Raw genomic sequence first — 12,212 nt, 5'->3', positions numbered from 1 at the left:
GGGGAGGTCTCTTCAGGATCTTGAGGTTGAACGAAAGCAGCTACTAGGCCTGGCTCGTTTGACCAAGCCCTGTATATGGTCCTGATACACCCATCTGCTGAGAACTGCTATACCATCTCCTGCTTCAGGGATTACATGGATGACTTTTTAAGGAGAGATAGAGGGATCGTTTTTCTAGAATTAAAAAAAAAAGTGCATTGTTTATTCCTCAGATACTCCTGGGGGGGGATACTTAATTTAGGAGTTGGGCAGATTAGGAGCCAAAGGTATTGGATCTAGTGGGATTTGGGCTTTTAAATGTTTGTAACATTTAGGAACTGTTGATCTCAGTCTAGCCACCTTATTAGGAAACTCAAGTCCCCAAAGCTTAGATTGTTATAAGGGTGACATGAGATGATAGCCAGACGAATGTGACTGAATTTCCTTTCTGTTCCCTTTTCTTAAGACTAGAAAATATCAAAGGCATCTTTGTCTTTGGGAATCCTCAGTTGTCAGTCATCGCTCTGGGCTCTCGTGATTTTGATATCTACCGACTATTCAACTTGATGAATGCCAAGGGCTGGAACTTGAATCAGTTGCAGTTCCCACCCAGGTGAGCTTGAAGACGCTTCTTTTGGTCTATGGCTGCTAAAGAACTTGGGCAGCAAGGTGACCTCAAGGATAGAGAGGGACTGCTAGAGCCCAGCACTTTGATGGCCGCTGTAGTATCTGTAGGGGGTTTGTCTTGCCATTAGGAGTTACTCAGTTTCAAGAATGAGACTGTTAGCTTTAAACTGTGGCAAATGAGGTGGCAGCCTCTTGAGACAGTGAGATTGTTACCCCCACCCCTGCTCTGGGCTCTGTTCTCTCTCTCCCTCTGATTACCTGAGTAATAGTGAGCTTAGAACCTTCCAGAGGGCCTCTAATCAAGGGCCTTTAATCATTTGGAGACCTGATACTGTCACCTTTCATATACATTGCTAATCTTCCATGATGCCTTTAAATAAGCACTCCATTCCAAGAGGAGGTCTCAGTGTCCTCCACGCAGCCCTGCTTCTTGCACATGTTGGTGCCACTGCCAGTCCCATCCAGACTCCATGTTCTCCTCGTCACAATCTTGTACCCAGTCTCCCTCCAGAGGGAGTCAGAGTTTCTTTGCCCTTCAAAACCCTAGCCGTATGGCCCTATCACCGTGAGGTTTACCACCTAAGCTAAGTGTCCTGTGGTTGAAGGAACAGCAGTGGACAGTTTGTGGGAGGGGTGGCACAGGACAGCCAGCTGTATTCGACTTACCAGGGTGGTTCTTGATCACACTCAGGGCATGACGCCCTCATGCCAGCCTAGTCAACAGTCTGGGTATTTGAGAGCCCTGATGCCTAGGACAGGGAGCAGCTGGACTATGCTTGTCATGAATAACAACATGAATAAGCAACCAATAAATTCCTGCATTTGGAGCTGCTTGATTTCAGAATGTTTTTCCCTCTTTTTCCCAGACTTATCTCACTTTGTCTTTCTTCTCCGTAGCCTTCATTTCTGCATCACATTGGTGCACACCCGCAAGCGGGTAGCCATTCAGTTCCTTAAGGATATCCGGGAATCCGTCACTCAAATCATGAAGAATCCAAAAGCAAAGACCACAGGAATGGTAGGGACACTTGGGGGTTTTTTCTTCCTGTGGAAGCTTAGGTGTTGGTGGTGGGTTTGAAAGAATCAGATGACTTTATTAATCAGAATTGATGATCTCTGTTTACCCATTCCCAGGGATTGTTGGTCTCAAATAAGGTATCTATAGATATAATAATAGAGAGTGTTAACATGAAGGCAGGCAGTGGTAGTGTTCCTTTAAAAACAAAATCTTTACACAGGAAAGGCACTAAGCCAGTTTCTTCTGAAATTTTCTACACCAGATCCCACAGGCTAATTCTTTAGGCAGAAAGGCAGACTGGCAAATGCCTGTGACAAACATCTTATGCCAGCTGTCTTTCTGGTGGAACTGCGCCTGGGCTGGGAGTGGGGAGATGGGAGAAGGAGCACATGACCACAGCTTTCTATTTCCTTCAAACCCCTCATCACTAATGACATTCTTTGACTGGATTTCTAGGGTGCGATCTATGGCATGGCCCAGGCTACTGTCGACAGGAACCTGGTGGCGGAGTTGTCCTCTGTCTTCTTGGACAGCCTGTTCAGTACAGACACTGTAACTCAGGGCAGCCAGATGAACGGCTCTCCGAAACCCCACTGAGCTGAGACCCTCTGAAACCCCGAGGGGCATCTGGCCTTCAGAAGGTTCTCGGGGTGTGGGACAGGCCACACGGTTTCAACATCTGGTCTTGCTCCATAGAGCACGACACAGACCACGAGACAGCTTGATCCTCAGGATTCTCATCCTTTGGTGGTTTTTAATGTGAAGACCTCAAAGGATCCCATGATGTAATTATTTTGTCCTTGTTCTAAATGTTCCCCTGGGAATTGTTTTAACCATTTCCTTCTCTAACCTCTCTTGCTGTCAACTTCACTTAATCACGGTGTGGCAGCTCTGACCTGTCCTGACTCCTTAGGGAAGCTGGGCTCCAGTTTACGATAGGAAAAGGTGTACTTTGTTACCTCAGGCAGCTGGGCTAGTCAGACAGGAATTCTGTTCTGTATCTGGTGTTCCCCTAGGTGGGGGTGAGGTCTACTCAAGCAGGAGGCTTTCCCAGCCCTAGTTGTCTCTCTTAGAGGAGTCTCTCATCATCTTTCAAGGACACAGGTTGGCCAGCCATCATTCTGCTGTGCGGGGCCAGCATGGTCAGGCACATCTGCTCAGGCCACCAAGGCAGGGTCTGTAGTGGTCGCTGCTCCTCGTCTGTGCTTGCAGTCCCCATGTGGTACTTGGTTGCCATCACCTTCCGTTCCCAGTGGTTTGTTTCTGTGTCCGTGGATTAGGAAGAGAATGGTGTGGGTTCCAGAGAAGCTAGGACCTTCTGGCCCTGTTGCTGCCTCTTGGAGCTGGCAGTGTTAGAGCACACCTGAGCCCTCTCCTGGGCCCCTAAGGATGGGAACCAGGCCTTTTCCTAGACTTCCCTGAGTATCAGCGTAGGATGAGCACCCAGACTCCAGGGTGTGCCACCAGAGTTAGCAGCAGTCCTCCTACCCTGCTGCTCTAGCCATCATGCACGTTTGTTTTTTGTTTGCCTGAAGGAACAGCTCAAAGCACCTTCACAAGTTGCCTTGACTTACCCAAGGAGGGCGTGAGAGAGCCCCCAAGGCAAGGGAAATCTGTTAGTGTGTTCTTCCTGCCTCTTCCCCCTTCATTCAACTCCCAAAGGTACGACGGCAGTCAAGCCTCAGGTACTGGACGCTCCTCGGCCCTGGCTAGGCTGAGAGAAACTTTCTGGAACAGGAAGACATCAAGTGTCACTTGAGGCCTAGGGCCTGGGATTCCTTCGTTAAGACTAGTTGCTCAGGGTGGCGCAGGAACAGGACCCAACCCTGCGCCCACTTCCTACCCTCTGCCCCCCGCACAGGGCCCTGATCTCGGTTGAGCCACTGTCCTCCCCGCATGACAACACACGATGTGCCTTCTTTCTCAGCAGTGAGCAGTGATGGGCTACTCCTGACCCAGGTCCAGAGGGAACTGGATCAGTCGTCTTTGAGGCTTTTACCTGGGTAGGGGTAAGTCGGGAGACACTTTCCTCTGTTCCACCACCCTTCTCAGGGACTCCTGAATACCCAGCCTCCTCAGGCTGGTGTCCTCTAGCCTTCTTCACTGGGAGTGCTGGCCTGGAGAGCCATGACACCCGGACTTCCCCCAGACTCCCTGGCACATTCGTCTAAGTGTTCTTTAGCGCTGTACTTCCTCCACAATAACTGACTGGCTGGCTGTGTCATTGCAGGGCTGGTGTGTTATGTTTCATTCTGTCCTTGTGGGCTCCAGGAATGTGGGTATGTTTGTGTTAGAAGCAGAGATCCTTTGGATAGGGGAGTCACATTCCCCGCCCCAGTTGATGAACTGATGAGCACTTCCTGAGAGAGAAACTGTGTGAATCATCCCTGGATTTCCAGCGCGTTCATTGTGTTGGAGGAATTCCAGGCACCCAGAACCACTCAGCAGGCACCACTGTGGTTTGTCAGCTGCTAAAAATGAAGAAGCACATACCTGCAGTGTCCTGTTGCTTCCCGTGTCTCCCCAGGACCTTCCTCTGTGGGCTGTGGTGTTTTCAAAGGGACCTGCTGTCGCCACTTTATGATCATGAGTGTTAGACTTAACACTTATGGGCTTTCTGTTCTTTATGTACCTGTGTGCGTAAGTAGCGTCTAGTCTGCAGAGGTAGATGGAATGTCTTCATGATATCATGTTGCTTGCAGATATCTCATTGGCCTCTGCAAAAACTGTACTCTTGTTTCTGGTTTAGAGTTTAAGTAGTTGCATGAATATACTGCCATGTCACTTTTAATATGACCAGTTTTATACTTGGAAAATGGTACTTGCCTCTTTTAGATCTTTTCTGTCCTTAACCTCCCCCTTTTCCATCTCAAAGCTCCCTTCCTAATTGTAGCAATAATCTCTTCAGCAACTAAGTAATAAAATGTCCCAAATCTTAATCATTGTGGATGGATGACTGCATTCATTTGTTTTTTTAGGCATACAGGGGAGATATCTGCTGGGATGGTGGTTGCTGCAAACTGGCTGCTGGTGAGAGAGTGCTCCTTTATAATGAGGTGGTTGTGCATGCCCACTGATACTAGAACCAGGTCACAGCCGTGGGTGAGTGGCAGCTATGCTCACTTCCAAGCACTACCCTTGGTAGCTCCACCAGGAGTGGTGGTCACACCTGTTTAAAGGGAAGTCGGGAATTCACATCTCGAGTTCCTCAGAGCCAGTGTCCTGCCTTATGTTTTCAGTTGTCATCATCCGTATCTGCACACATCTTAATGATGTACTGGACTGTCTCGGGTGGTCCCTAGCTGGGCAGTGCGGTTCCATCTTATGAAAGGACACTGACTTCAAACCCTGCATTTGGTTTGGGAGCTGACAGAACCCTTCAGATATCTGCAGAAGTAACCACTGGGCATCTCGTTCGTTCCATTATGAACAGGAAGTGAGAAGTCTTTCTGAAGGATTATTTGGATTAGTTCTGTCCATCAGGTACCCTAGCTTTGCATTCTGGCTCTCAGCCCACTTGTACTTTGCCAGAATCAAGCCAAGGAATGCTGCCTTTGCTATATAGTTTTCTGCCAAATGACTTGGTTCCTTGAGGACCTACTTGCTATGGGGTAAATTCTAGAGAAAGAAGGCCCAGGATATGATTAGAGGGAGGCATGGCACACCCAAGAGGTGGTGTTTTGATGCTTCTGCCTGCTCCTTACAGCTGTGAGCTCCTTTACCTTCTCTGTTGGTCTTAATAGCAACAACCTGCTTTTAGCTAGATCCAGTAGGACAGAAGTAATGACAGAGGCCTGATTTGGTAGCCACCAGCTACAGCCTGTAAAAAATCAGGTGTTTGAGAGCCTTGTGAGTTGTCTGTTGTAATAGCCTTACTTTATCTTATGCTTGGTTTTTTTTTTTCATAATTTCTCCTTCACGTCCTCTTCTATAATTTTAATTATTTGCATTAATTTTAGAATAAACATTTATTTCTAAAAAGTGTTGTTTATATCTTTGTACCACATAAAAGTGCTTCATATAACTGTAGTGCCCTCCAGGTTAGTGCTTTTCAGCCTTTGATTGCATGAGAGTAAGCAGAGACAGGAAGGTGATGTAACATAGACCATAACTCCATGACTAGAGACTTGTGCTCTGATCCACAGTCATCAGGTCAAAGCATGTTTAGAAGAGTTCAAGTCAGAAGTGAAGCAGATGTAGGACCACTGTCTACACTTTGTTGGTTTGATAGCACTCTGCTGAATAACCAAGAGCTCACTGAACAAGTGACAATGAAAACATGGTGACCCAAAGCCTATGGGCCACAGCAAAAGCAGTTCTAAGAGGGAAGCTTATAGTAATTCAGTCTCATCTCAAGAAACAAGAAAAATCTCAAACAATCTAACCTTATACATAAAGCAACCAGAGAACTGCAACAACAGAATTAGAAGGAATCAACGATCACAGCAGAAATAAATGAAGTAGATACAAAGAAAACAGTTGCAAAGATCAGTAAAACTAAAAGTTGGTTCTTTGAGAAGATAAAATTGATAAACCTTTAGCCAGAATCAAGGAAAAAAGGGATGGCAAATAAGCACATGAAAAGTTGCTCAACATCACTTAATAGAGAAAACTACAATGAGGTATCGCCTCACACCAGTCAGAATGGCCATCATCCAAAAATCTACAAGCCATAAATTGCTGGAGAGGACATGGAGAAAAGAGAACCTTCTGACACTGTTGGTGGGAATGGAAACTGATAGAGCCATTATGGAGATACCTTAACTAGGAATAAATCTACCACATGACCCAGCACTTCCACTACTGGGCATATACGCTGAGAAAGCTGCAATTCTAAGACACATGGACCCTAGTGGTCACTGCAGCACTACTTACAATAGCCAGGATGTGGAAGCAATGTAGATGTCCATCTGCAGATGAATGGATAAAGAAGATGTGGTACATATATATGATGGAATATTAGCCACAAAAAGAACAAATTTGAGTCAGTTCTACTGAGGTGGATGAATCTAGCTCCTGTTTATATAGAGTGAAGCAAGAGAAAAATATCATATATTAATATACATATGTGGAATCTAGAAAAATGGTCTTGATGAACCTCTTTGCAGGAAGTAATGGAGATGTACATGAAGAAAATGGACATGTGGACACAGTGGGGAAGGAGAGGGTAGGATGAATTTGAGAAAGTAGCATCAACATATATATACTATCATGTGTAAAACAGATAACTGGTGAGAAGTTGCTGTATAACACACAGAGCTCAGCCTGGTGCTCTGTGATGACTTAGATGGGTGGGATGAGGGGAGGGAGGCTCAAGAGGAAGGGGACATATGTATAATTATGGCTGATTCACTGTTGTATGGCAGAAAGCAATACAACATTGTAAAGCAGTTTTTATCCAGTTAAAATTTTCTTTAAAAAATTAAAAAGGGAGAAGACTCAAATTGATAAAATTAGAAATAAATTATAACACCGCAGAAGTACAGCGAATCATAAGAGACTACTACTACTGTAAGCAACTATATGACAATAAAAGGGACAATCTGGAAGAAATGGACAAATTCTTGGAAAGGTACAACTTTCCAAGACTCAACCAGGCCAGGAAGAGTTATAAAATACAAAGAAACCAATCACAAGTAATGAAATTGAATCTGCAGTGAAAAATCTTCCAGCAAACAAAAGCCCAAGACCAGACAGATGGCTTCACAGGCAAATTCTATCAAACATTCAGAGAAGCAGTAACACCTATCCTCCTCAACTCTTAAAAAAATTGCAGAGAGGAACACTCCCAAGCACACTATGAGGCCACCATCACAGATACTAAAACCAAATATATCACACAAAAAAGAAAATTACAGACCATTTTCACTGGTGAGCATAGACGCAAAACTCCTCAAAATAGCAGCAAACAGAATCCAACAATACATTAAAATGATCATACACCATGATCAAGTGGGATTTATCCCAGGGATGAAAGGATTCTTCAATATATACAAAATCAATGTGATATACTATACTAACAAATATAAGAGTAAAAACCACACAACCACCTCAATAGATACAAAAAAAAAAAAGGCTTTTGACAAAATTCAATACCCATTTATGATTTTAAAAAATAAACTCCAGAAAAGGGTATAGAGAGAACCTATCTCAATATAATAAAGGCCATATATGACAGACCCACAGCAAATATCATTCTCAATGGTGAAAAACTGAAGGCATTTCCTCTAAGGTCAGGAACAAGACAAAGATGTCCACTGTCACCATGCCATAGTAATCAGGGGGGAAAAAAGTTGGAAAAGAAGTAAAGCTGTCACTGTTTGCAGATGACATGATAGTATTTATATACAAAATCCTAAAGATGCCACCAGAAAACTACTAGAGCTCATCAATGAATTTGGTAAAGTTGCAGGATACAAAATTAATGCACCGAAATCTCCTGCATTCCTATACACTAGCAACAAACAAAAGATCAGAAAGAAATTAAGGAAACACTCTTATCTGCCATCACAACAAAAAGAATGAAATACCTAGGAATAAACCTACCCAAGGAGGCAAAAAACCTGTACTCAGAAAACTAAAAAACTGATGAAAGAAAGATGACACAAATAAATGGAGAGATACAACCATGTTCTTGGATGGGAAGACTCAATATTGTGAAAATGCCTATACTACCCAAAGCAATCTACACATTCAATACAACCCTATCAAATTACCAACAGCATTTTTCACAAAATGGGAACAAAGAATTTTACAGTTTGTATGGAAACACAAAATACACAAATAGCCAAAGCAATCTTGAGAAAGAAAAACAGAGCTGGAGGAATCAGGCTCCCTGACTTCAGACTACTACAAAGCTACAGGAATCAAGACAGTATGGTATTGCACAAATACCATACAGATCAATATGAAATACAGATCAGTGGTACAGGACAGATAAACCCATGCATCATGGTCATCTAATCCATGACAAAGGAGGAAAGAACATACAAGAGAGAAAAGACAATCTTTTCCGTAAGTGGTACTGGGAAAACTGGACAGCTATATGTAAAACAATGAAAATAGAACACTACCTAACACCATATACAAAAATAAAATAGATTGAAGACCTAAATGTAAGACCAGACGCTATAAAGCTCTTACAGGAAAATACAGAAAAAATACTCTGATATAAAATACTCTGATACACCTTTTTGGATCCACCTCCCAGAGTAATGAAAATAAAAACAAATGGGACCTAATTAACTTCAAAGTTTTTGCACAGCAAGACAAAAAGACAACCCTCAGAACGGAAGAACATATTTACAAATGAAGCAGTAAAGGATTAATCTCCAAAATACACAAACAGCTCATGCAGCTCAATATCAGAAAAACAACCCAATTAAAAAAAAAATGGGTAAAGACCTAAACAGACATTTCTCCAAATAAGACATACAGGTGGCCAAGAGGCACATGAAAAGATGCTTAACACATCACTAATTAGAGAAATACAAATCAAAATTATAATGAGGTACCATCTCATGCCAATCAGAATGGCCATGATAAAAAAAAAAAAATACACAAGCAGTAAATGCTGGAGAGGGTGTGGAGAAAAGGGAACCCTCTTGCACTGTTGATGGGAATGTAAATTGATACAGCCACTATGGAGAATTAATACGTAGGTTCCGTAGAAAATTAAAAACAGAACTGCTGCATGACCCAGCAATCCCACTACTGGGTATATACCCTGAGAAAACTATAATGTAAAAAGACACATGTACCCCAGTGTTCACTGAAGCACTATCTACTATAGCCAGGACATGGAAGCAACCTAAATGTCCATCCTAAATATCCATGAATGGATAAAAAATATATGGTACATATATACAGTGGAATATTTCAGCCATAAAAAGGAAAAGAAATTGGATCATTTGTAGAGATGTGAATGGACCTAGAGTCTGTCATACAGAATAAAGTCAGAGAAAAATATATATTAATGCATGTATGTGGAATCTAAAACAATGATACAGATGAACCTAGTTTCAGGGCAGGGATAGAGATGCAGATGGAGAGAAAAGATGTGTAGACATGAGAGAAAAGGGAGAGGGTGGGATAATTGGGAGATTAGGTTTGACATAAATACACTGCCATGTGTAAAACTTACATGCAGTGTACATCGTGTGAAATGCTAAGCTGGATGAAGCACAAGCTGGAGTCAAGATTGCTGGGAGAAATACCAATAACCTCAGATATGCAGATAACACCACCCTTATGGCAGAAAGCGAAAAAGAACTAAAGAGCCTCTTGATGAAAGTGAAAGAGGAGAGTGAAAAAACTGGTTTAAAATTCAACATTCAAACAACGAAGATCATGGCATCTGGTCCCATCACTTCAAGGCAAATAGATGGGGAAACAATAGAAACAGTGACAGACTTTATTTTCTTGGGTTCCAAAATCACTGCAGATGGTGACTGCAGCTATGAAATTAAAAGACGCTTGCTCCTTGGAAGAAAAGTTAATGACAAACCTACACAGCATATTAAAAAAGAGAGACAATACTTTGCTGGCAAAGGTCTGTCTAGTCAAAGCTATGGTTTTTCCAGTAGTCATGTACAGGTGTGAGAGTTGGACTATAAAGAAAGCTGAGCACTGAAGAATTGATGCTTTTGAACTGTGGTGTTGTAGAAGACTCTTGAGAGTCCCTTGGAGTGCAAGGAGATCAAACCACTCAATCCTAAAGGAAATCAGTCCTGAATATTCATTGGAAGGACTGATGCTGAAGCTCCAATATTTTGGCCACCTGATGCGAAGAAATGACTCACTTGAAAAGACCCTGATAGTGGGAAAGATTGAAGGCAGGAGGCGAAGGGGACAACAGAGGATGAGATGGTTAGATAGCATCACCGACTCAATGGACATGAGTTTGAGCAAGCTCCAGGAGTTGGTGATGGACAGGGAAACCTGGTGTGCCACAGTCAGATGGGGTCGCAAAGAGGTGGACACCACTGAGCGACTGAACTGAACTGATGTATAAAACAGAGAATGGGAACCTGTGGTATTAGCCAGGCAGTTCAGCTTGGTGCTCTGTGATGACCCAGATGGGTTAGATGGGGTTGGGGAGGTGGAAGAGAGGCTCAAGAGGGAGGAGTTATATGTAGACATATAGCTGATTCACTTTGCTATACATTAGAAACTAACACAACATTATAAATGATATTCCAATAAAAAATAGGCATCAGAGAGAAAGATCAAGATGGCAAATAGAATGATATGGAGCTCACCTTCTCCCATAATACATCAAAAATACATCTACGTGTGGCACAATTCTCACAGAATACCTACTGAATGCTGGTAGAAAATCTCATACAAACAAAGTTGCAGGAAAGATCACCATGTAACTGGGTAGGATGAAACAGGAAATAAAATAAGAACCAGGATGGAACTGTCAGGGGAGTGTAATCTCCTCGGTTCTGTCTCAACAAAAATTTGAAGCGGCGAAGCGACAGACGTTAAAGCCCTCAGCGCGTCACAGCTCCCAGACGGTGTTATAGCTCCCTCAGTTTTATTTTGAAAATAAAGAAAATACATCCTAGAGGCGTGAGGGCATGCCGATCCAAAAGATGAGGAGAGAGAGAGCTCACGCGCGTGGGAGAGAGAGACCCCTAGCCCTTTGGTTCCTCTTTTTATATGTTTTTTTTCTTACCCCTGGGCCTGCCCTGTGTAAACTGGGTTAGCCAGGAGTGCTGTTTGTCCCACCTAAGGTCCTCACTCCGGTCCTCGGACCTTCCTTTGTTCTGTTTTCGTGGGCTTTTCCCTTCCTTGTCTTTTAGCCACCTCCATTCGGGACTCCTGTTTCCTATTCTAACTACCTAACAGAACTTTCACCCCTTGGAGGGAGCTGTGAAAGAGGAAATGTTCCCTCACCCTGGGCACCCCCTTCATCAGCTGGGTGATGAGCCAGGACAGGGAGCTTCAGAGACTCAGAGGAGTGTGCAGCAGTTGGCTTGCAGCAGGCAGAAGAGAGAGAGACCAGCACACTTGGTCCTGGCCACCTTGCTTCATTCTGCAGCCCAACATGCATATCTGCTGGAGTGTGTGGGGACTGGTGCTGAAAACCTGGGCTTCAGCAGACAGACCTGGGGAGAGGACTGAGGTTGGCTGCATAGACAGCCTGAAGAGGCTGGAGTGTGGTCCAGGCTGCAATGGGATGTGTGCAGGATAGAGTATAGGTGGGTCACAGAAGCCCCACTGTTAATGTGCACACCAAGGGAGAGGTGGGTCCTGCCATAGCAGCCACATTCTGTGAAGTGGGCATGGCACCACCTCTACAAGTGTGCAAGTGCTGGTGGGTTGCCCACGTGCGGAGGCAGGGCTGAAATCTCAGCTATGTGACTTAAGTAGATTATACTGCTTGCAGGTGGCTTTGTAACCTCACTGCCTGTGGGACCCCTGAGCAGGTATCTAGTGCTCCTACAGCTAATGTGGGTCCAGCATTAATAGCTGCAGGCTTGGTGGGCCCCACATGTGTGGCTGCAGGGCCAGGGCCTGAGCTAACTTGCTCCCATGGTGGGTCCAGGTGTGTGACCACCACAGAGCCCATAAGTGACTC

The 12,212-nt window shown here is 44.0% G+C and overlaps 1 protein-coding gene across 36 annotated transcripts in view; it reads left to right on the top strand.

Moving 5' to 3' along the window:
• Positions 1–12,212, top strand: part of SGPL1 (sphingosine-1-phosphate lyase 1) — a 129,980-nt gene that overhangs the window by 67,190 nt on the left and 50,578 nt on the right. For 24 of the 36 annotated variants that reach the window (XM_081567843.1, XM_081567661.1, XM_081567683.1 and 21 more), the window contains 3 exons: positions 446–592; positions 1,504–1,624; positions 2,081–4,563. In XM_081567843.1, the coding sequence (XP_081423969.1) occupies positions 446–592; positions 1,504–1,624; positions 2,081–2,221 (409 nt within the window). In that variant the 3' untranslated portion in view covers positions 2,222–4,563. Of the gene's footprint in view, positions 1–445; positions 593–1,503; positions 1,625–2,080; positions 4,564–4,602; positions 5,606–12,212 lie in introns of those variants that run through there. The other 12 variants (XM_081567902.1, XM_081567881.1, XM_081567780.1 and 9 more) reach the window with 4 other exon arrangements.

This window comes from Giraffa tippelskirchi, chromosome 2, assembly GCF_054371585.1.
Source record: "Giraffa tippelskirchi isolate mGirTip1 chromosome 2, T2T-mGirTip1v1.2.pri, whole genome shotgun sequence".
NCBI classification, from domain to species: domain Eukaryota; kingdom Metazoa; phylum Chordata; class Mammalia; order Artiodactyla; family Giraffidae; genus Giraffa; species Giraffa tippelskirchi.
The sequence above is the reverse complement of the archived record's forward strand: the minus strand, read 5'-3'. Positions and strand labels throughout refer to the sequence as shown.